The sequence below is a fragment of the Physeter macrocephalus genome, chromosome 14 (genome assembly GCF_002837175.3).
Source record: "Physeter macrocephalus isolate SW-GA chromosome 14, ASM283717v5, whole genome shotgun sequence".
Taxonomy (NCBI): Eukaryota; Metazoa; Chordata; class Mammalia; order Artiodactyla; family Physeteridae; genus Physeter; species Physeter macrocephalus.
In genome coordinates, this window is record NC_041227.1 from 41,409,863 (window position 1) to 41,433,502 (window position 23,640).

Here is a 23,640-nt window from a genome sequence, read left to right on the forward strand (position 1 = left end):
GGAACCTGCGGCTTTCAGAGTAGAGGTTTAGGGAGGGGGGAGGGGACGACTCTATTTTAGGAATAGTTATCTGCTGCCTATTTTCCTCCACCGAGAACGGGAGTGGGGGTAGTTAGGGGGACAACTGGAGAGGAGAGGGGAGAGGGAGCTGATTGAGGGGCCGCAGCTGGGAGGGCGGCGACCGAAGGGAGGGAAGCTGGTGGCGTCCCCATCTCGCGGGGTCCAAGGCGTGACGCATCCGCGCCCCGCTGATTGGAGCCCTCCTGGCGCCCGACTGTATAAATCGTCCTCAGAGCTGCGCCCCCTCCGCAAAGGTGACCGAGAGAGGGTTCAGCCTCGCCGCCTGAGAAGCCATGACCGGCCGGGACGCGCTTTCCGACGGGCGTGCCAGGAGCAGGGCACTGGTGCCCGGAGACCCGCCCACCGGCTCGCGCCCCCGGGGCTTTGCCATCACCGACCTGCTGGGCCTGGAGGCTGAGCTGCCCGCACCTGCTGGCCCCGGGCCGGGATCCGGCTGCGAAGGCCCCGCGGCCGCACCCTGCGCAGGTCCAGGGCTCTGGGGCTCCTGCCTGGCGCGCGGGGCCCTCCCTCTGGGGCTCGGCCTCCTCTGCGGCTTCGGCGCGCAGCCCCCTGCGGCCGCCCGGGCGCCTTGCCTGCTCCTCGCAGACGTGCCCTTCCTGCCGCCCGAGGGACCTGAGCCCAGCGCCCCGCAAGTCCCCGGCCGCCCGCCGACCCCGGCCGCCTGCCAGAAGCTCAGCGAGAGCGTCTCGACGTCCGGTAAGGAGGACAGTCTGTGCTGCTCCTGTCCCTTCCCTAGGCTCGGGCGCGCAGGGTGACACTCCGGGGCCCCGCCAAGCCCAACGCAGCCCCCCAGATCTAGGGAAGTCGGGACCCCAGAGCGTGGCCTCGCCGGGGAACGCATTCTCGCAGCCGCGCCCTCTGCCCCTGGCCTCTCCTCCGGGACTGGTCGCCGCTGCCCCGCGGACATCACCACCACCCAGTCCGGACCCACCCTGGGGTCTCAGCGACCAGGCCGCGGTCTCCGGGGGCCTTTCCCCCGTGCCCGCGCGAGGCTCGGCCTCTGGGAAGGGCAGAGGGCGGGAGGCCTGGGCCTGCCTTGTTTGTCAGTGGCACAGAACCCGGTGCCCGCCAGAGCTGGAGGGTTCGCTGAATTGATTGACGAATTGTCCGGCTCTTGGAGAGCGCGGGGCGGAGGCCTGGAACTGTCCTCCTCCCTGTGCTGAAAAGCGAGTCTGGGTACCGCGCTTCTCCCCTCCTTCCAGCACGTGAGAAGCAAGCTCGCCCGTCTTATGGTAGCTGTGCCCAGCTCCTCAGAGAAGTCGGGGTGGATTGTGGGGAACAGAAGGGAGCAATGGAAATCTACAAAGACCGGGCCGAGAAATCGAGAGGTTTGGGGTGTGGGGGAAGAGAACAGATAATTACACGAGAAGAGGTGGACGGAGAGAAACTATGTAGCGGACTGCAGAGCTGAGCATCCAGGCAGCCGAGGCAGAAAGAGTGCAGTGGTCTCCACTGCTGATTAAAGGAAGCAGGCGGGGGACTTCCCTGGAGGTCCAGTGGTTAAGACGCCGCGCTTCCACGGAAGGGGGTATGGTGGTCCGGGAACAACTAAGGTCCTGCATGCCCCGCAGCGTGGCAAAAAAAAAAAAATAAAAAGTAAGTAGGTGGGATCAGCAGGCAGGCCAGCGTCCACCCAGCTCTAAAAGGACTTTGTTTCATGAGTGTCTAGGTAAGGTCAAATGAACCCCACTATTAGTTGTTTCACTAAAAGTGCAGGAACCACCTTCATAGGATGGGCTCTTTCCGTGTGAGGACCATAAAACTAAAGGCAAAATGCAACTGCATCCTAGTCTGTGAGGGCGTTTCTCAAGACCAAGTCCAACGCTGTCCAGTAGAAACATCATGTGACTGCGAGTAACGAAAGTTTCTCAAAGCCATGTTAGAAAGGAAAAATAAATAGTTGAAATGAATTTAAATACTCTATCTTATTTAATCCAGTACATACAAAACACTGTCATTTTACATGTACTCAATATAAAAATTATGAATATTTTACTTTTGGGGGTATTAAGTCTTCAAAATCCACTGACTATTTCACGTTTACAGCTGGTCTCAATTCAGACTGGCCACATTTCACGTCTCAATAACCTTATATATCTATCGGTATACCAGATTGGACAGCATGGATAGCATAATATTATAATCCAGTTTTTCTGGTGAAGCAATTGATGTAGGAGTAAAACTGACATTATTTTACTATTTTTGCATTTCTTAATTCACTTTTTAGTGTTTTGAAGCAAATATGCTTTTTAACAATGAACCTGACAATAGTTTGGTTTTCTAACCTTCCTTTCAACCTAGATCTTTTGATATAATGGATTTCAAAAGATAAAGCATAGTGGAGTGGGTTCTTAAAATTATTTCACCTGCCATCTATGAATCATCTGGGCACATTTGCCAAGAATGAATTTCCCAGATCCCAATTCCAGAGGTTTGGAATCAGTACAGCAGGGCAGGGGGCCAGCTCTGATGAGGGTCTGATGTCACAAACCTCCGTCCTCCCTTTGAGAAATGTTGGTGTATTGGTTAAGATGAGGAAGGTGAGATAGAGGCAGAAGGAAGTGGATGAATTTGGAAGCTGAAGGGACGGGAAATGCAGTTAGTGTTCAAGTAGCTTTGGCTTCACACAGTCTGGGGTTTGAATCCCAACCTCACTGTTGACTACCTGTGTGATCTTGGGCAGGTTACTTAATCTCTCTGTGCCTTGGTTTCCTCCTCTGTAAAAAGAGAATAATAATAGCAGCTGCCTTGGAGTTCTTTTAATTTATGGAGAATAACGGTGATAATGCATGAGCGGTGCTAAGCTCAGCACCTGGAGCGTGGTGTGAAAAATGTGAGCTTGTAAATATTCACATCCGCAACAGGTTCATAGCGTCAATCCTCAAAGTAAAATCCAGAAAACAAAGTGAAAAATATGCTCACCTTTAAAGTCCTCCCTCTCTCCTTGTGCTAACAGATGAGGACAGCCCACCTGAAGACAGGAGTGACCTGAAGGCGTCCCCCGCCCCTGGCAAGAGGAAGAAGCGGAGGCACAGGTACCTGCCCTCACCCCTTTCCTTGGGACACAGTGCCTGAGAACCAGCTGGCCCTGCATTAGGGCAGCAGCGGGGAGGGCTCAGTGGCCATTTGGGAAAGTAATTCTGCAGTTCCCAGGGGGCTGCAGGTCAGCCTTTGTAGCATTTTAAAGACACAATTTTGTGGGCCTTTAAAATGGGTCTTCTTAGAATGAGTTGATGGAATTCACTGAGGAGAAAAAAAGACCTAAAGAACTTTGTTTGGTTTGGACTAAATTGTGGACTTTCCGGAGGCTAATCATTCAGAGGTGGGGCATCCAGTTTTCATGAAGTGGACAAAGAGGGGCCAGGCATGGGGTCCTCTGAGGCTGGGAGGCTTGCAGCCTCCTGTGGACATGTGCCCACGTGTGTGTTCGGTCCTCCCTCCAGGACCGTCTTCACCGCCCACCAGCTGGAAGAGCTGGAGAAGGCCTTCAGCGAGGCCCACTACCCTGATGTGTACGCGCGGGAAATGCTGGCCGTGAAGACCGAACTCCCCGAAGACCGAATACAGGTGCAGGTCCCACCACCCAGAGACACCACAGAGAACATTCTGTCCTTACACGCAATGAGTCAGCCCGTAGCCACCTCTAAACAGCCCAGCACTTCCCCCTCTGCACCCAAACCGAAGGTTACTTAGATGCCAGAGCTTTCCTTTGTGTTCATTTAGAGAGGATGACCCCTGTAACCTTCAAGCCTTTTTTCCTTTTATTAAATCATTCTTAAAAATTACACAGTGTGTGCTGCATCTAGAAACTATGTCCAGATATCGATGAAAAAATGACTATCACTCCATTGCAAACCCTCAAAGAAACCAGTGTAAATAGCCTGATGAGGCCTTTCTGCACACCGCCCCCATGCCATATGCACATCTGGCCCTGGAACACGCACTCACAGGCACACAGGATGGGTCTTTGTCTTTATAGAAAGCCGCCCTGTGTGTGCCTCAGCCTCTGTGCTGACAGCATATCCTCGTCAGGTCAGAAGATATGCCACTCACTCACTCTTTTTAAACAGCTTAACAATATTCGACACTATTATGAAGATCAAGCAATCCAACAACCGAGGTTAGAAGAGACCATTGCCCTGGTGAACTGCTCCCATCAGTGTAAAAATCGACTTCTTTACACACTGTGGGATACTCTGACTTTGTTTTGTCATCCCTGACTCCGTGAAAACCTCGGTGGAAACTGGTCCCGATCACCCAGCACGACCAGTCCTGCGAGCCCCGAGAAAGGCCTGGGTCCCAGGTGCCCCCAAGAGGGCGCACCTGTGCCCCTCTGCGCTGGGGTCTCCTCCCGTAAGCCTTTCTGCATCCCCTCCCGCCTCAATCCAGGTCTGGTTTCAAAACCGGCGGGCCAAGTGGCGGAAGCGGGAGAAGCGCTGGGACGGCAGCAGCGTGATGGCTGAGTACGGGCTCTACGGGGCGATGGTGCGGCACTGCATTCCGCTACCCGACTCAGTCCTCGGCTCCGCGGAGGGCGGCCTGCTGGGCTCCTGTGTGCCCTGGCTCCTGGGTAAGGAAGAGGGTCCTGTGGCCGCGTCCTGCCAGAGATGTTGGGGGTCCCCATGCCCGGTGGCCATTGCCAAGCCAAGCAATGTAAATTTACTCAGATTCAGGCCCAGACTATCACATCCGATTTTTAATTAATTACAAGGCTTGGACTCTGATCAGTTGCCTTATTTTTCATTGGAACTATGTAGGCAGTGTGTAGACAGGTCCAATCAGGCCCTGGTTTTATGAGTGGAATGACACACTTTCATTATATGAAATATGTTTCCCAAATGTTGAGAGCTGTTAGAGGTTTTGGAAACCATACAGTTCAGAGTTCATGGTAATAGGAAGCGGGAAGGCGCAGGCAGTGAACCTGCAGACTGTTAACCCCTTGCACCCTGGACTCAGGAGGTCCAGTTCCTGGTCCTGGCTCGGCCATTAATAATCTGCCGCGTAGCTGTTCTGTCCCCTAGTTTTTGGTGCTGGAACAGTCTTCACTGGTGAGGTCCAAGCTTTGAGGCTGGGCATTCTGAGGAGCTGGCACCCTTACTGGTCTGTGGGCTGTTACCAGAGACACTCGGGCTTGGAGGAATGAGTGACAGACAGCACGCTGGGCAGGGTGTGAGATTAGGATTAGGGGGCCGAGGGGGCATTTTAGGCTGGGGAGGAGGAGGGTTGTTGTTCAGCAAACACTTTTTGAACCCCTACCCACCTGACACTATGCCGGGACTGGAGAAACCAATCGTCTTTGCCCTCAAGGGTTGGAGAGCCTGGAGGGAACTTTGGGCAGGTAACCGGGCCCACCCCTCTGAGTTTACACGAGCAGGTGGGGTGGAGCTTACTGAGTCCGCAGGTCTGTGGCCGAACAAGAAACTGGGCCTCGTGCTGCCAGACATCTGACTTTTTGAGAGAAGCTGGAAGTTTGACTTTTGATGTAAATCTCCTGATTTTAAAATGTTGCCAACAAGTTTTAAAATAAAAATTTAAAAATCACCATGTCATCCAAACAAGGCACTTTGCTGGCTGTGTCCAGACACCAGTCTACAACCCCTGATGTTGAGAGTCACCTACGAGACTCTCCTGCAGTCCCCGAGACAGGTACCAAGAAGGGAAATTCTAATGGGATTTAGAGAACAGTGACATGGAAGAAATTTACTTAATTGCTGTATTTAGAGATATCTATTTTTATTTATTTTCCTTTTTTGCAAGGGATGCATAAAAAATCCACAGGGATGATAAGGAAAGCAGAAAGTGAAGAAAAGCTGGCAGGACTCTGGGGCTCTGACCATCTCAAGGAAGGTTCTAGCCCATATCAGGCAGGACCCCAGAGGGGCTTGGAGGAAGGCAGCCCTGAGAGCAGCTTGGAAGACGTGGCCATTGATCTCTCCAGCACCACACGTCAGGAGACCAAGAGAGCGCAGCAGGGGTCTGGTGCCCAAGGATGTTCAGACTCTGAGGGGCTATTGGGGCTCCAGCCAGGGAAGGAGGGGAACTTATGAGGCTGCAGGTCCCCTCTCCCCCACCAAAGGCTGGAAATGTGCACATTCCTCACCAGCTCTTTTCAAAAGACAAAAGTTGTCGAAGACAAATACTCTCAGTTGGCTTTTCTTCTTCCGGTGTCAGGATGATATGCAATGCCACTTGCTTTAAGAAGACAAATGGTGACTTATGGAAAATTCCATTTCATTCTAGAATGGAAATCATTCCTTAAAGGCACATGAATCAGTTAATTTGGTGTAAAACTTTTATTCTCTTCTGTAGAACTTGAGGAGGGAGGATATTAAGTCCAAAACCCATTTTCACTGCCAGACATCCCAAGATTTGGTTCAATATACCGTGTAGACTCACAGGTTAAGTCTGCTGTCCTTGCTCTGAATCCAGAAATACAAAATTATTTAACCTACAGAGAATCAGATATCTTCATAGATACTGAAGACTTCATGGAGACCTCATATGAATGAAACATAACATCTTTACCTTGAACTTGGCTTTGGACTTTTTCATTTTCTTGTTAGGCAATGATTCTATGTCCTCCTGAGTGTCATTGGATCGGGTCTGTGGAACTCTTCCAACCAAGAAAGCCCTCTCTCCCTTCCCTTCTGAAACAGCACAGGACCATATCTGAACAACTGTTGAATATCTATAAACTGTTTTAAATTCAGACCAGGCTTCTTGGTTTGTTAAAATTTGTGTTTGAGAGCACTTTAGTGACTTGATTTCGTGAATGTTTCCTTGCCTGTATTTCCTTTCCTGTATTTATTATTTAAAAATAAACGTTTTGTGGTGTGCTGGTGTTTCACACACCCCCTCTGTCTGCACATGCACCTCCTGCTACCCCTGCCGAGGGCGCCTCCATTAGCCTGGAAACATTATACCCCAAGCGCTTCACGCTTGGGCTGCAGCACTTGCCCTGTGTCGCTCTGTAAACTCCTATGGGGCAGCGTCAGTGTCTAACTCTCTTTTCTGAGTTCAGAGTCCAGAGCTTGCACCTTGTTGGTGGGGAGGCTGAGGGGGAAACATGGCTCTTCTTGAAGAAGAAGGCGTGGGAAGGAGGGTGAGGACCCTCTAAGCAGGTGGCTTCCTCTGGGAATGGGCACCGCCGCCCTTCGGGCTGGGCCTAGCTCTCCCGTCTCTCCGGATGAGAAAACAGTTTCCTTCCTTTGGTCTGTTTCTCTCATCCTGTGATTGTCCCAGACTATTGTGAAAATTAAATGTCACCTATCCTAACTGCAGCAACAGCAGCTAACAATGAGCCCCACCTTCTCTCATTCATTCTGGCACCAAGATCTCAGCTGAAGCCTGGGGCTGACGGCAGGGGGGCAGGTGCTGGGAAGTATCTGGAAGTCACCTTCTCTCTCTCCCACTGGACCCGCAGAGCAGGCCCTGTGTGATGTGGCCACACCTGTTATGGACCCTCTGCTGCCTCAGGCCAGTTCTGATTCTTGCCTCCATCTCTCTTCCTAGTTTATCCAGGGTTGAGTTTGGGGGAGGGAGCTAGTAACCTGTGCAACTTACATACAGCACACTCATAAAATAAAATATTATGCAGCCACTAAAAATGATAGCAATGAGGCATACTTACGTGGAAAGATGTTCATGAAATGTTGCCGAGTGGGGGCTTCCCTGGTGTCTCAGTGGCTAAGAATCTGCCAGCCAATGCAGGAGACACGGGTTCGAGCCCTGGTCCGGGAACATCCCACATGCCACGGAGCAACTAAGCCTGTGTGCCACAACTACTGAGCCCGTGTGCCACAGCCACTGAGCCACAATGCCACAACTACTGAGCCCGTGTGCCACACTACTGAAGCCCATGTGCCTAGAGCCCGTGCTCCGCAACAAGAGAAGCCATCGCAATAAGAAGCCCGCGCACCGCAATGAAGAGTAGCCCCCGCTTGTGTCAACTAGAGAAAGCCTGCGTGCAGCAACGAAGACCCAACGCAGCCAAAAAAAAGGTATCTATCAAAAGGGAACAGTAGAGACCCATAGTTTCGTTCTGACTTCTCTGGATCCTCCCCACTTCTTAAAAATTCATCCAAGGCTGGCTGCCTTTTCGCCCTTTCCATCAAAATAAACGGATAAATAAATAAAACATCACCAATAACATGCTGGCACCACCTGTTGGCAGGCATGTGGCTGTGCTCTGGCCTGACTTGCGGGTCAGACATCTAAAAGCACACCTTGAACACATCTGTGTAGAGGAATTTGTTTTTCTACCCATCCTTCCAACCCACCCACTGAGTCACCGGCGGTGGTCGTCTCCCCTTTGAAATGTCTACAGTCATGTAACTGTCTCGTTAGCCACCCTTTCTGTGGTTAAACTGCCCAGTTTATGATACTTTGTTATAGAAGCTCCTACAGATTCAGACAAAGACCTCATCTTTTTTCAATTTATCATCATTTAAAATAAATAATTCCCGCTATTCCCTACACCCCATCCACCACCTTAATCTCTCTCTGCCGTGTACACTAGATCTTTCTCTCCTTCCCCAGAGTGTCTGTCCCTCAAGTTCAGGGCTGCTCTGGACGCAACTAGCCTTCGTTGATCAATTCACTAGAGAGACAAAGACTGTTCTGAGGGCCTCATTGTTCAGGAGATGCTCCTGGACTTCCCTCGATGGAGACGTGGCTTCGAGGCCCGCGCTGTGTTCTTCCTGTCCACCGGTCCTGAAGCAACTTTAAAGGCAGAATCCATCACCAGGTGGCAGTGTTGGCCAGCTTTAAAGTTTGTCAAAATGGGCACCGGGTACTAGAAATTTGATTGTTTTGTTTTCTATCCCTCATCTTCCCATTCAATCAATCCACAATCAATCAATCAATCCAGGTTCATTGGGCCCCTGCTCAATCCACACACACCCTCCTGGATTCTCAGCTGGTGCCTTCAGGGTTGGGCTCTAATTTCTTTGGGACCCCCAGGGGCCGGCCCCAGAGGAAGCGGTGTCCACCCCAGGCGGTCAGCACTTGTTTGCTGGCTGACCCTTCCCTGTCGTGGCCTTTGTCTCAAGGTTGTGCTCATATCATAAACTCTCACATTTGGGTTGATTGAGCTGAGAGGCTGGGGAGCCCCAGAGACATTCCTGAGGCCCCAGGTAGGGGCGGCGATGTGTTTTCAGCTGCCTCTGCTGTCTCAGGCAGAAAAAGAGACCGATCTCTCAGATCAGCTCAGAAGCTCCTCCCTGGTTTCACTCCATACCTCTCATCCTCCTCTGATCCTGAGGAGCCCAGCATCCAGGGCGATCACTGCCAAACGAGCATCTGAGCAGCGATTTCCACTGGCCTGAGACCATGAAGGGGACAGGGCAGCCATCTCTGAGCATCGGGACCTCGGGTTCAAAGTGAGGGGACTGCACAGGCCTTTGCCGGACGATGGACCTGCAGGATGAACCACGAGGACAAGTGGCCACAGGGGCTTTCTGGCGTGTGTGGGAAACCCACAGGCTGTTCAGGATGAGGTCTTGGTGTGGGAGCCGGGTCTTCTGAGCAGTGTTGCCCTTGGCCGTCCTGCCCCCTTGCCCTTGGCAGTAGAAGCATCCTCCCCCTCTACCTGCCCGCTGCTTGCAGTTCGGTCTCAAAGGAAACTCCGAGACTCAGCCGAGAGCACCTTCCCTAGCTGCCCAGCCCCTCAATTTTTAATTTTATGCGTGTCAAAATACAAACGTTCCCAGCCAGAACTGCTGCCATTCTCAGAAGCTGTTGGACCAAAATCTGTTTATCCCTGGTTGCACTTGAGTCCAGGATACAGTTGGTTCTAGGGGGACCGGCTTCAACAGGAGACCGCAGGAAGTGAGCTGGGGTTGGGGGTAAGGGGAGGGAGGCATGGTGACTTCACTTCTGGAGCCCTGAAGTGGGAGGAGAAACAGCAGCTGCCGACTGAGGGGAACAGCAGCCCTCTAGCTGGGAGGGGGCAGGCTACTAGTTGGGAGCCAAAGAAAGACAAGGGAAGGGGCGGGGAGGGCATGAGATTTAAGCTCATTAGCCCTTAAATATGCCTGTGCAGCCCCCATGCCTTAGAAGCTATGATTTTACGGAAACAGAAAAAGCTGGATACTCTGTCCGCCATATCCCCATTGGGATGAACACAGCACCTGGCGTTTGAGAGCCGAAGGATTCAGGGTCTGGCTCCCACTCATTCATCTCGCACATGACAACACCGAGGCACTTACTGCACGGTGGGCTGGGGGCAGCGCGAGGGCCTGGTGCGATTGTCCTGGCTCCCTGACAGCGCCCTCTGTCCACCCGGCTTCCTCGAGGTGGACGCAGGAGGAAGCCAGGGCTTGACCCACGGGTGACGGTGGCCACAGTTCACAGTTCCTAGAGCTCGGCCCTCAGAGGGACCTCCTGTGTCTGGTGATCGTCCCTGGCCTGCTGCCACAGCAAGTGTCCATGCAGGGAGGCGGGAGAGGCAGTGGCTGTGAGGTCCCTGTGGACCTGGGCAGCGAGAGAACCGGTTCTTGGAGGTACCAATGACACATCACAGGAGATGCCGCTGTCTTCTCTGATGGCGCTCTTGACCACAGTGGGCTGTGGGAGTGTCTCCTGGGGGCCACGGAGAACTCAAAAGCCAAAGTCCTTCCTGTGGTTTGTGGATGGATGACACCTCAGTCTTTCCTGCTCACAGAGGGCTAGAGGGAGTTAAGGGGTTCCAGGATCTGGTGTTGACGGCATTTAGGGAGCTTGTTGCAAGAGCTGCCTGAGAACAGACCCACCCCGAGGTCTGCTGGCTCCACACGGCCCCATCCTAAGCAGAGGGGGGTCCCCAGCTCTGGGAGGACACCGTTGCCAGCCCTGTGCCACCTGGAGTCTGTTCTGGTTTTCACATCTGGTCTCTCCCACTCGTTGGTGGTGAATCCTCCTGCCCTGGGGCTGCTGTGTGCACGCTCCCTCCCGGGGATCCAGTGTGCAGTGTTACAGGGCACTGCGTGGGGGTCCTGGAGACCCCACTGCTGAAGCCATGGATACGAGTGTGCCCACATGTCATCGCTGCCACTGAGGTCATGGGGACATTGGGAAATGAGGGCCTGGGGGCAGGGAGCCTGATACCCTTGTGCAGCCCATCCCAGACCCCCAGCAGCTGCGTCCTCTCCTTCCTCCTACCCACTTCAAGGCTCTTAGTGTGGATTTTCTGTTTTGGTTTTGCTTTGCATTTCAGTCATTTGATTTGGTGCCTGTCTCCCTGCCTCCCCCTTTCCTTGGTCGTGCCCTTGGGCTCAGGGGCTGTGTCTGGTTCATTGCTGTCGAGCTGACAGCCTCCACGCTGGCCCATGCATACCGGGTTGGCGGTGGTCCACAAATCCCGTCACTGAAGGGAGTTGTGGGAGTGAGGACAACAGGGGCCAAGGAGCAGGGAGCTCTGGTGGCTCAGTGTTGGGTCTGCTGAGGGGGACAGGTGGGTCTGCTGGACCTGTATCTACAAAGCTGCTTCTTAGGAGGGTCCAGTGCTGCAGCTCCGAGCAATGTGGGAGGTAGGGCCTAAGAAGGCAAACACCCTAAAGCTGCTAAAGCTGTGAGCGCTGGGGGCCGAGGCTCCCCACTTGCCAGCTGTGCCGCCTTGGATGGGCGTGTCCCCTCTCTGTGTTTGCTTTTTCATGTGTAAAGTGGGGACCAGGGCATCCTTCTCTTAGGATTGTGAGGGTTGCTGTCTGAGTTGAACATCAGGCCTGAGACATAAAGTGAGTCCAGCTCCCCTGAAAACCCTCCCAGGCCTCCCACATCTGCACCTGCCAACTTGCAGCCTTCTGCAGCAGAGGGTACTGCCTGTGTTAAGGGCAAGGGCTTCTGTGACCCGCGCTGCCTGGACGACCGGCTGCTCTCAGAACTGCTGAGGCCCCATGGGAAGCTGCTCTGTGGATGTGGCCAGACGGGCGGTGGGGTGTGGCTCCACCTGCCGTAGTTCCCAGAGAGCCGCTTCCAGGAGGCGGCTGGTGGCCTTGGCCTCAGTGGCCTCATCCTGGGTAAACTGGGCTGCAGGAAGTGCAATTCTGTACCACCTGATTGGCTCAGCAGTATTTTCTGTACCCACAATCACTTCTCTTTACCCAGCCTGAAGGAAACACCAGCTTTGTACTTCTTTCTTTAGAGTCAATTCCGTGTACATTGCCCACTGTTCTTGTAATAGAGCTGGGGCAGGTGAGCCGCCTTTATGTGGCGGCTACAGTCAGCTGGCGGGGGTCCTGGTGGCAGAGGGTGCATTGAGAGGCGGATTGCGGCCATCTGCCCTGGGGGGCCCGGGGACAGGCTTGGGGCTGTGTCCCACGGAGCTCCAGAGCCCTGGCCTCGGCTGCCCACTGGCCGGGCCCAGGCCTTGAAGCAGAACGAACCTCTCCCCCATCCCCACCTCCGCGACCTGATGGCGGCAGCGGTCTCCATTGGTCGCAGTCTGAGGGACCTGGCCCCACTTTGGGTGACCTGAGGGCCAGCTGGGTCCTGGCCACCTGGCTCCCTCAGTGATGACGGCTGGGCAGGGTCTGGGGACTTGGCCATGAGGGTGCCGCCAGCTGAGATCTCTCTCTTCAGTCGGGCCTGGGCACTGTCAGGAGGAGCCAGACTGGGTGCTGGACGAATGCTCCCGGGTAAGGTAACCAGCTGGCGCATGGACCCCCTCCTTTTAGCCTTGGAGGGTGAAAGTCGAGCCTTGGGACCTTGACCAAGTAAAATGAAGGGTAATGATGTTGCTTTGCTTATGGGATTTGTTAAGTGTTAAAAGCCGCAAGGAGGCATGGAGACAGAACTAAATGCCTCCCCTTCCCTTTCTTGTCAGAACAGAGAATAATATTTGTTTTGGTGGAGGTTTTACAGGAACATCGTCACCTGGCCACGACCTAACCTCAAGAACAAAGGATCTGACACCAAGTCTGCAACAACTAACCATGCCCCTCCCTCACCTTTCCTATAAAAGGGCTTTGCTGAAAGTTTTAGGGGAGTTTGGGTTTTTTTAAGGCATGAGCCACCCATCTCCTTGCATGGCCCTGCAATAAACCAAACTCTGACGTTTTGGTATTATTTGGCCTCACTGTGCATCAGGCACATCCACGACCTAACCTCAAGAACAAAGGATCTGACACCAAGTCTGCAACAACTAACCATGCCCCTCCCTCACCTTTCCTATAAAAGGGCTTTGCTGAAAGCTTTTGGGGAGTTCAGGGTTTCTAAGGCATGAGCCACCTGTCTCCTTGCATGGCCCTGCGATAAATGTTTCTCTGCTCCAAACTCCAATGTTTCGGTATTGTTTGGCCTTACCGTGCATCAGGCACACGTACTTGCATTTAGTAACATTCTCTCCATGGGGTCTCTTCCTCCAGAAGGCTAGAGCTTACAGTATGGCAGCTGGGTTCCAGGAGAGCAGGGGCTGCAGCTGTGGCTTTGCAGGGCCTGGACTGGGACAGTCAGAGCAGCACTGCTTGCCCACTTGAGGGGGAGCTTCTCACTTACACAAGGGGGTGAAGTTGATGGCCATCTTTGGGGCCCCCGGCCACAGTTATGGTCTTTCCCTATTTCAATTTTATTTATTCTATTAAAAAGGTGATTCAGGCCAAGTGGTGAAGCAGAAATTGAGATGGGAGTAGTAAAAAGGTGATTCAGGCCAAGTGGTGAAGCAGAAATTGAGGTGGGAGTAGGGTTCTGCCCACCATGTGCCTATTTCTTAGGGCTCAGTGCCCTCATTCGTTCCACTCAGGAGTTGAGAGTGGGGGGGACTTGATAGCATTAGATAATTTTTAAATTAAGTGAAAAATGCAGGTCAAGCACTTGGCACAGAGCAGGGCCCATGTCTAGTGCTAGCTGTTATCACTGGTTCCCCAGCCTTAAAAAGCAGGCACCACATGCAAGCATGTGCGTACACACACACACACACACACACACACACACACACACACACACCCGGGGCTGACTGACAGCAGAAGTTCCTCTTACAGCTAATAGGAGGGGATGTTTCCTAAGCCCAAAGAACTCAACCAACCAGTTTTCAAAACTACCCTTTTCCTTCTGTTTACCTTATTTATTATGTATTTAGTTTGTGGGTGCTGTAATATTTAAGAGTCTGGTTGAGAAAAGTTTCTGTGGGTTCCCTTCTATCTTTCCTGGCTTGACAACAAGAACACCGCCTCCACTACTGGGCTTCCTGAGTACAGCCCAGGGAGGGAGGTATCACTCCTCTTTCCCCCTCCTCAGGGCTGCATAAGAATAAATGAGTTGGTGTCTGAAACATGCAACCTGGAAGAGGCACTCAGTGAGTTCAGTAGTGGAGGTGGTGTAGGCACAGAGACGTTAAGGAACTCGCCCGAGGTCACAGAGCTAGAAACGCCAGGTTTTGAACCCAGACCACAGATGCTGGAGCAATGAGTGGAAAATCCCCCCAGGGTTCCAAATCAGCTACGGTTAGTGGAGCGTTTACTTCTCTACCACATGAAAGCACCGGACCCCAGACCACTGCCCCAGGTCCCCACAGCCTCCTGCGCCGAGGACCCTTGACCAGCCCATAGCCCACAGGGGCTGCTTATGTGCGTGTGCATCTTGGCGGGGGGCGGGGGACGGGTACAGGCCGACCAGGCCGCTAGAGGGTTCACTCGCAAGGGCGCCCAAAAGGATGAATACTTTGCCTTCAGCCTCTGAGATGTTGAAATGACCTAACTGGTGGTCCTCGGACCCAACTAAGGGCCTCGCTCCGCCGGTCTCCTGAGGCCGAGTCGGCTCCCTCCCACGCCAGACAGTTCCGGGCGCCCGGGAGAGCCTGCGTCCGCGGCGCGCGTATCTGCGGGTCCCCGCGCGGCGCAGCCGTCGGAGCTAGAGGACGCACCAACTGAAACCCCGGCAGCCCGCCCTGGGACCCCTTCCCAAGCTGCTCCCTCTCCCTTCCCGGCCCCGCTCTAGGGTGGGAGAAGAGAGGCGAGGTGGGACGAGGTAGGGCGGGTAGAATCTTCAGACTGGGACCGGCAGGGCCCGGGGTTGGCCGGAGGGTGGGGCCGGGGCTGGGCGTTGGCCGGAGGGCGGGGCGGGGGCGGGGCGTGTACGGGCTGGGCGCGGGCACGCGAGGGTACGGTTGCCACAGCCGCGCGGGGCTCTGAGGCGCGATGGCGGCGCGCTGCTTGGGCCGCGGTGTCGTACGGCTCCTGGGCGGCCTTCGCGGGGTGGGCGCGCGGGGCCTGGCGGCCCCCCGGCTCTGGGGCAGCGCCTCCGCTCCCGCCGCGCCGGCCGGCTCGTACCAGGAGCGGATCGCGCTGGCCGCCAGCGAGCCGGCCGCCTTCTGGGGGCCGCTGGCGCGGGATGTGCTCGTGTGGGACACCCCCTACCACACTGTGAGCGACTGCGACTTCCGCAGCGGCAGAATCGGCTGGTTCCTGGGAGGCCAGTTAAACGTGTCCGGTGAGTGGGCCTGGGGGCCGGGGCGCCCCAGCTCACGCGGCCCGAGGGGACCCCGAGCCCAGCCGGCGGCGGCCCCACATGCTCCCTTCTCAGCGTTCGGGACTCGCCCCCGGCGAGCTGCGTAGTCACCCCGCCCCCAACCACTAGCCCCGGGGACTCCCGGCCCGGCCCGACTCCCCAGTCCTGGTCGGGCTCCCGGCGTCCCCCAAGTTTAAATGGGGCCCCCACCGCCCCGCACGGCGAGCGCGCCGGGCCGCGGTGGAGGTGGCGACGGGCGCCAGCAGCAGAACTACCTGCCCTCGCCCAGGCGCCGGAGACAGAACCGAAAAGCTTCTGGCCGATGTCACCGCCGGGTGCCGGCCGGCGACCCGCCTGGAGAGCAGCCCTGCTCGTGTAAACAAATCGAGCCGTGGCAGGTGGCGGGGAGGAGGAAGCCCGGCCGGCAGCGGGGGTCAGCCCGCGGGCGGGAAGGGGGCAGTGGTGGGGCCCCCAGTGCTCAGTTTCACCCTCGCCCCCAAGACCCACGGGGCTGGCTTTAGACCTGGTGCGATTGAGATCCCAGAAACCAGCTCCACCGCCAGTGAGTCCTCTGGTGTCTGCTGAGATTGGATCCACTACTGTTTTGTCAAGATTTGGGATTGGGGTGGGGTGGGGAAGGGTGAACTGCACCCGCCCCCTGCCCAGCAAGCGGAGAAGGCCCAGGAAGTGAGGGAGGGCCCAGGCAGGCTAGGCCTGGGGTGTGCGCAGCCAGGTGGGGTGGTCACAGGGGCTGCCTGTCAAGGAGGAAGGGGGTAACTGGGGATAGGTGGGGTCTAGGGGGTGTTTAAGGAGAGGATCTGTAGGTCTCGGTGGCCAAGGCCTGAACTGGGCGGTGGGGTCGAATCTCCCAGCCTCCACCATTTACTGGCCCATTCTTCCTGTTCCTCTGAGCCTCAGTCTCCTCCTGTGTAGACCGGAGGCAGTAATGCCCACCTCAGGGGCTGGTTGTGAGGCCAAGGCACATAGAGTGATGGAACAGGCCCGGCACTTATTGGTGACCAATAAGTAGTAGTGATTTCAACTTGTGAAATCCAGAAATAGTCATAGAATTATAGGTAGTATCTTGCAGTTATTTTTCAAACAAAGAAACTTAAGGGAACTTCGGACCAGATTATTTTTCATATAGTATATTGCTTTGCTAGTTTAATAAAAATGACTCAGTAGAGAAGTGTTTTCTCTCAACTTGAGTCAGCAGCAAGTGTCCTTGAACTATTTGTGAAAAACCAAACCCTTAGGTTTGCAGGGTTGGCGGAATGCGCCCTGGATGGGGGAGAGCCGAGTGCAGAGGGACGGCGCAGAAGGTTGCAGTTCCTTTGGAAGCTGCGTTGGATTTGGGAGGCCTGAGGCTGCCGGGACATTCAAGGTTGGCTCTGAACATGTGCCGCCTTTCAGTCTCAGATAAGACAGGGGTGGGGTGGGGTGGCCGGGGGGGGGGTGGGTAACGACAGACATAATGGGACAGGCAGCAAGGGCCTCCTGAGCCTCACTAGGTCAGGGTCAAGGTCAGGGTGCAGCAGCAAGCAACTCTTCTGCCCCTTTTTCTTCACTTATTTCTCTTTTATGGTTACCTTAGCCAGAAACTGAACTTCAGAAAACTGCCTTGTAGAAAAACAGCTTTTCAGCCGCATTCTCACCTCAAATGTGTATGCAACCCACTCATCTGTCAGGAATATCTCTGCTGTTCGCCAGTGTCTGCAAATCACAGAAGTGATGGTATGAAAAAGGACCAAGCCAAGCCATGGCTGCCCTGGGAGCCACTAGAAAGTTGTGGGCTGGGTGGGGTGTTTTGGCATGATCTGTCTGTGTGACGATCGTGTGATGATGGCTTGTTCTAAAGGAGCATCGCTTGAAACTCCCTTTACTCCTTCAGGAAGGTCTGTACATACAGTTCTCAAAGTGTGGTCCCTGGACCAGTAGCATTAGCACGACCTGCAAACTTTTTAGAAATACAAGTTCCTAGGTCCCATCCTAGGTGGCCAGAACCAGAAACCCAGGGGTGGGTCCTCCAGGTGCTCCTGATACACACTTGAGGTTGAGAACCACTGACCTACGTCCAACCTGCTAAAGTGGGCAGAGTTGGGGATTGTTTAACAGAGACAACTCTGTTAAACAAACAAAAAGAGTCTGCGGGTGGTTCTGTACAGTTGAGTCATTCCAGGTGTCTTTGGAATCACACCTGGGTTTGAATCCTTGTTTCCCCCGACTGTTCTTGTTTTTTTTAGAGTCTTGCCAAGTGCTTTATTTTTTTTTAGTTAATTTTTTAATTGGAGTCTAGTTGATTTACAATGTTGTGTTAGCTTCTGCTGTACAGCAAAGTGAGTCAGTTATACATATACATATATCCCCTCTTTTTTAGATTCTATTCCCATATAGGTCATTACAGAGTGTTGAATAGAGTTCCCTGCACTATACAGTAGGTTCTTATTAGTTATCTGTTTTATATGTAGTAGCACGTATAAGTCAATCCCGATCTCCCAGTTTATCCCTCCCTCTCTCCCCTAACTGTTCTTTCGTGCGTCTCCTCTTCTGTAACATGAGAATAGTGCGTAACTGAATTCTGTTCCATTTCTTATCGTTGCCATTTTATTTGTCTCGAGGACTCCATGGGTCAGGACTTTGGACAGGGCCGGCAGTGGCTTGCCTCTGCTCCCCGTCATCTGCGTGACTCTAGTCATCTACGTGCTGCTCACTCCCAAGTCTGGGGCCTGAACTGCAGGCTGGGCTCAGCTGCAGCTGTGGCCCAAAGCACCTACAAGGGGCTTCTCACAGGGTGGTGACTAGGCCCAGGGTCCTTGGCGGCCAGAGGTCCCAGAGACCAAGGCAGAGGCTGCTAGGCTTCCGACCAGCGGCAGGTGACCTGGGGACACCTGGGGCTGCTGTTACCACTGAATGAGAAGACACTTCTAAAGCACTCTGCACTGTCTTTAGAATATTCCTTGCACCCAATCACTGGCCTTTGTTATTTATTAATGAATCCTGGGAGGAGGCTGTGACCTTGAACCTGGTGTTCATCAGTGCTGCTGAGCCTGCTGTGCTTCCTCTGAACGGGACCATGGGGGTTTCCACCTGATCAGCCTGTTCCAGGAAGCAGGCTGGGGAGGGCACACAGGTCTTGGATCCTGGGAGAGCCAGGCCGTTGTTGTAAGCGCGGGTGGGGTTGTTGTAGGGGTGGGTAGGTCGTGGTGTCAGAGGCCCTGGGTGGGGGAGGTAAAGCCAACACCCCCTGCAGTGCCACGTTCTGAAAAGGATTCTTCCCAGCTTTTGAAGTTTGGCTCTTTCCCTTGTAGGGCTCAACAGATGTCTTTGCTCCTTGGGTATAAACTCCGAGATGTCAGGAAGTTGCAAGTGCAGAACTGGAGGGTAGTGACGCATTGCTTTCAAAACACAAAACTAAACCCTCCTTTGAGTCTGATTTTAAAAAACAAGTGTGTTTATTCTTACTTTCAAGCTTGGGTATAGAGACACTGTTGTTAACTAAGCATTGAACACAGCGATTCCTTGGACGCTTTTGGGAACATTCCTTGCAGCAGTGGAAACCATTTCGCTGTAGCTCTCTGCTCTTCATGATGTGCCTCGAATAATTCAGATGGCAGACACACTGAGATGGCAAGAGCCTGGCTCCTGGGTTGCATTTCCTTCCAGCGACTGAAGTAGCTCGCTCAGGTCCTTCAAGGAACTCTAAGTGGACACATGACCTCAGGTCTCAGAAGGAGCGTCCCTCAGAAAAGTCTGAATCCTCCCCAGTTGTTAGAGACGCGACTTACTTTAAATAGCAGATGCTTCTGGAAAGTTGGCAAATACAATTTTTGCGACTGATGTAATACCTCAAATTGTACCAAGGAGGTTTTCTATTTAAAGAAAACCTATTGTGAATTCTTTTGTGAATATTAACTCCCTTATCTCTTTGGATTAAAATTGAATTTCTGTAAAGTGGGGAGGGGCAGGGATGCATTTAAATAACCAGCAAGAGTTCATTGAATGAAAATGCCTGCCTTTGTGTGTACATGTTTATGATGGAAATGATGACCCTCCCGTCACCTTTTCTTAAAAACAAACCCAAACCCACCACACACACCCGCTTACCTACTTGCAGAGCCGTGCCAGGCCCGGGTGCAGACCTGCCCTTAGGTGAATGAGATGATGCTTCATCTCCCATCATCCTTGTGACACCAACATGAAGTGTCTGGTGGCCCCCTTGTACAGATGTGGAAATAAAGGCTCCAACTCATGTTTGGTGGTGAACGGTGCAGAAAATGCCCCAGTGCCTCGGAGCCTGCATTCTAATGAGACGGACCACAGATCTGTAAAGGTGCAGATCCACACAGGGGAACGTTCTCAAGGTTTTTACAGCTGCTAAGGGGAGAATTAGGAAGTGTGTTCCACCATCCCCTGCCCCCCCTCCAGTGTTGAAGGAATCTTAGGGACGTGGTCTCTGCCCGCAGGGACGTTCTGACCCAGATGGGGGAGGGTTTAGCAGAGCTGGGAAGATGAGTGAGCGCTGAATGGTGTGGTGGGAGGGAGAGATCATTGTGTGCTGGGAAATTTGGAAAAGGCTTGAAATACGAGGTCGGGTTTGAGCCAAGCCTTGAATTGCACTCTCTTCTTGCCCAGCTCTTCTTGGAAATACTTGGAAAGGATATTTCCTTGTCTCACTGCCCAGTTCTTTGGGTGGAGACTTTTTTAAAAATGGGGGATGTAAGAGTTTCCTTCCCTTCCTCCTTCCTCTTTTGTTTTTCGCTCTGCTGTTGAGGCAATAGCGGGAGCCGTGCATACGTGTTAAGAGCCAACATACACATGGCATTGTAGAGCCACGTCACCCCAGACCCTGCACTGTGCTTTTCTCTGGGCACTGTGTCATCTGAGTGTTGTCCATGGCAGTTGTGAACTGTGTTTCCCTTGGGAACACAGCCACACCATCTGACCCCATGGCAGGAAAACTCCAGTGGCATCTAATTACTACCGTGACTCCTAGAGTCCGGAACCATTACCACCACCACCGATTAGGAGAGTGAGATTTAGCGGTGCTGTTTAGAGATAAACAAGCGAGTCTGCAGTTAGCGGTTAGCGAGTGGTTGGACAGTGGCCTGGCTCTCTCTAGAGCATGGTTTTAACCATGACCCCAGGCTGCCATCCAGTGGGGGCATGGCCAGATGTCTTACAGGGCTCGCAAGAGTCTTTAATTACTCCTGTCCCCATTGGAGAAAGAAAGCCCCCCTGGAATCGGGAATATACATACCAGGTAGATGTGAGTGCATGTGTGCATACGTCCGCCTGTGTGAGCGTGGTCCTGGACCACAGCATCATGTCAGATCTTTGTAGAAGTGAAATGCTTAGGCCCACCCCGACCTGCTCAGTCAGAGACTTAGGGTGGGGCCTCGCTACACGCTCATAAGTCCTCTCGGGATCCTGGGGAATTTAGAAGCCCTAATTTAGACCAAAAAGAAAGCTTCTTGAGGGACTAAGCCATGAAGACGAGAAGAGGTCTGGCACAAACCGGCCAGAGCCAAACTCACCTTGAAGTCCAGCCAGTGGTAGTGAATAGGAGGTTAGCAATGAACGTGATCCTACTAATCTTCAGGTTGACGGTAAACCAGCACAACTGACCTTTTTTTGTGGGCAGTCATGTGACCTGAGCTTGGGTAATGGAGGGAGAGGGAACAGAGCCTCCTGGAAAACTAGCAAGGCATTTTGCCATCATTGCATCACTTCTTGGGGCAGGGTGCTGGCTGGACACCTGAGAAGGGATGTGGGCCCTTGTCCGGGATCGCACCTCCACAACACGAGAGCCCATCCCATGCACGCGCACTGATTCGGGGCGCCCTGTTTGCATCGAGTCTTCTTTCCCACAGCGCAGCCTGCGGTGCTCAGCCCTGGCCGCGCACGTTAGAACCGCCAGGGAGCCTTGAAAACCACGGGGCCAGTCGGGTCAGGGTGCCCTGGGTGGGGGCCGGGGTTGGGACTCCTGGTGTGAAGCACTTGCTTCAGAGCATTCCCAGGGGTCACCTGTACCTGCGAGGTCATCTTTGTGTAGTGACCACCTCGTTTCTGCGGGCTCTATCACCCTTCTCCTTGCAAGGAAGTAGAAACCCGCCTCTGATGAGGGAAGGGTCCACCCCAGTGAGAGCAGCGCAAACCACTGCAAACCTGACCCTCCCCTTTCCGACTCCAGTGGCACCAAGTGTAATGTCCATGAACCTGTTTCTGTGCAGTCAACTGCTTGGATCAACATGTTCGGAAGTCCCCGGAGAGCATCGCTTTGATCTGGGAGCGGGATGAGCCTGGAACTGAAGTGAGGATCACCTACAGGTACCATGTGTCCCCCGAGGGAGGGCACCTCTGTCGCGCTGGACGTCAGCACCAAACGCTGCTACCGGGCTGTTGACAGGAGGAGCCCCGGCCTCCTTGCCTACCTGGGCAATACTTGCTGTCTTTAGATTCCCCTGGAAGGAACTGGGTCCTCAGAAACAAATATGACAAACGTTCAAGGCACAGGGCAGACTCTTGGTGCAGTCCCGTGTGACTGTGACCTGTTCTGGGCGGGGGGTTATATGAGTATCAGGGGCCATGTTTCCACTTGGGAAATGTTCTCTGGTCTCAGGAAAAGTAAACATGAGCATGGACTGAATAAAGTACACACTGGGGTAACTAAAATCAGCCCCTCTTAGTGTGCTTATGACTGTGGCACAACAAATAAAATTGTCTTTAAAAAGGGGCTAAAATAAAACAAACAAAAAGGGGCTACACCTGATATTTGTATCTGTGACTCCTTAAATGAATTCTTCACGTATTCTGTACGCCAAGCCTGTGTGTTGGGGGGTTTGAGCAGACCCGTCGTCTGGGGGCAGGTGCTGGCCTTCTCAAAGCCCTGCCCCCTCCCGGGACTGCCTTGCTCAGAGGTCTCTCGTCTGTCACTGCATCCCTGCGGGAAAACCCCTTTGCTCAACCTTCACCTTACCTTTACAGCGCTATCTCAGGAGGAGGGTTCAGAGGGGCAGGTCCTGACCCCGGGGACCCCTGGTTTCCTGCTTGTTTTTCAGACGCAGGTTTTATCACAGATCCAGTGCACCAAGCCTAGGGAGGCTGTGTTCAGTTGATCTTCTGGATGGAGCAAAGTGACATTCGTTAACCTACTGTGGCTCCTAGTGCGCCCAGCCTTGCTTGTCCCTCCCCCGTTCCTGGTACCCCTCGGCCGTCACAGTCCCTCCCAGCCTTTACTGCCAGTCACCGCACTGACCTGAGTCCCCTGGACAGATACCCTCCTGGCTCCGTGGGGTCCACAGATCAGCAGCGTCGTGGCCTGGGACCCCCGGGCCCTGCACACTGGAGTTGGGGGCACTGCTCTAATGGACAAGCCGCTCCGCTGTTCTTCACCCTTATTGGTCCGACTTGATCTATGTGTGATTGTCCAGTAGTTTAAGTCTCTATGGGTGGGGGTGGAGGAGGTAAGGGGAGTTCAGCTATGGGCTAATTTTCTCCGGTCCTCCCGTGTACCGGGACCCGGAACTGGGGTTGGGCCGAGTCAGGCCTCTGAGAGCCGCTGGGCTGGCCTGCTGAGTGTGTGTTTGTAACTGGGGGGGAGTCTCAGGACTGCAGCCAGCTTGTTAAAACAAAGAACAGCTTCATTTCCATTGCAGAGCAGCCCCGGGCAAGGTATAAACCTATAAGTACAGGCAAAGAATTTATTATTCTCTCTCTAAAAATAAACAAGCTCAGCCTGAAGAAATGGTTTTGCAAACTTCAGCCGGTCTTAGTGCCAGGTGACTGTTGTTATTTACTGTTTGAGGGAAAAGAGAAGTGTGCGAACAGGTTGTCTGTAATTGCAGCTAGTTTTTGAGGGACTTGGATTCATCATTTTCCCGGTCATGTTAGGTTTTTGACATGAGGTTTTCTTTCTCCTGTCTCAGAGGAGAGCTGCCTACACTTGGTGCTGGTCGTCCTGCCAGCATACAAACTGCCACCAAAATAAAGTGCATTCCTGCCAAGTGTCTCACATGGTGGCACCCAAGGTGCCCCAGGACGGTCACAGGCCTTGGCGACCTGAAGACCAAGTTCCAGACCCATGGTCTGAGCCCTTGAAGGAAACTGCGTGGGGATGTGGTTCTCACGGGCTGGGGTGCT

At 53.7% G+C, this 23,640-nt stretch overlaps 3 protein-coding genes across 3 annotated transcripts in view; all 3 read left to right on the forward strand.

Annotated features, from left to right (window-relative positions):
- Nucleotides 1-315: 315 nt before the first annotated feature.
- Nucleotides 316-6,917, forward strand: VSX1 (visual system homeobox 1). Its single transcript, XM_007105169.2, has 5 exons — nt 316-777; nt 3,038-3,116; nt 3,525-3,648; nt 4,471-4,651; nt 5,839-6,917. Exons 1-5 carry the CDS (start codon nt 354-356, stop codon nt 6,126-6,128), a joined length of 1,098 nt encoding a protein of 365 aa, XP_007105231.2. The 5' UTR covers nt 316-353; the 3' UTR covers nt 6,129-6,917.
- Nucleotides 6,918-15,191: 8,274 nt separating this feature from the next.
- Nucleotides 15,192-19,727, forward strand: ACSS1 (acyl-CoA synthetase short chain family member 1). The gene is made up of 3 exons (XM_028498002.1): nt 15,192-15,483; nt 16,758-16,885; nt 18,810-19,727. Exons 1-3 carry the CDS (start codon nt 15,192-15,194, stop codon nt 18,840-18,842), a joined length of 453 nt encoding a protein of 150 aa, XP_028353803.1. The 3' UTR covers nt 18,843-19,727.
- A 1,260-nt stretch (nt 19,728-20,987) lies between these two features.
- Nucleotides 20,988-23,640, forward strand: part of APMAP (adipocyte plasma membrane associated protein) — a 21,807-nt gene continuing 19,154 nt past the window's right edge. Inside the window, exons 1-2 of the mRNA XM_028498491.2 lie at nt 20,988-21,003; nt 21,732-21,828. Of these exons, the coding sequence (XP_028354292.2) occupies nt 20,988-21,003; nt 21,732-21,828 (113 nt within the window). The remainder of the gene's footprint in view (nt 21,004-21,731; nt 21,829-23,640) is intronic.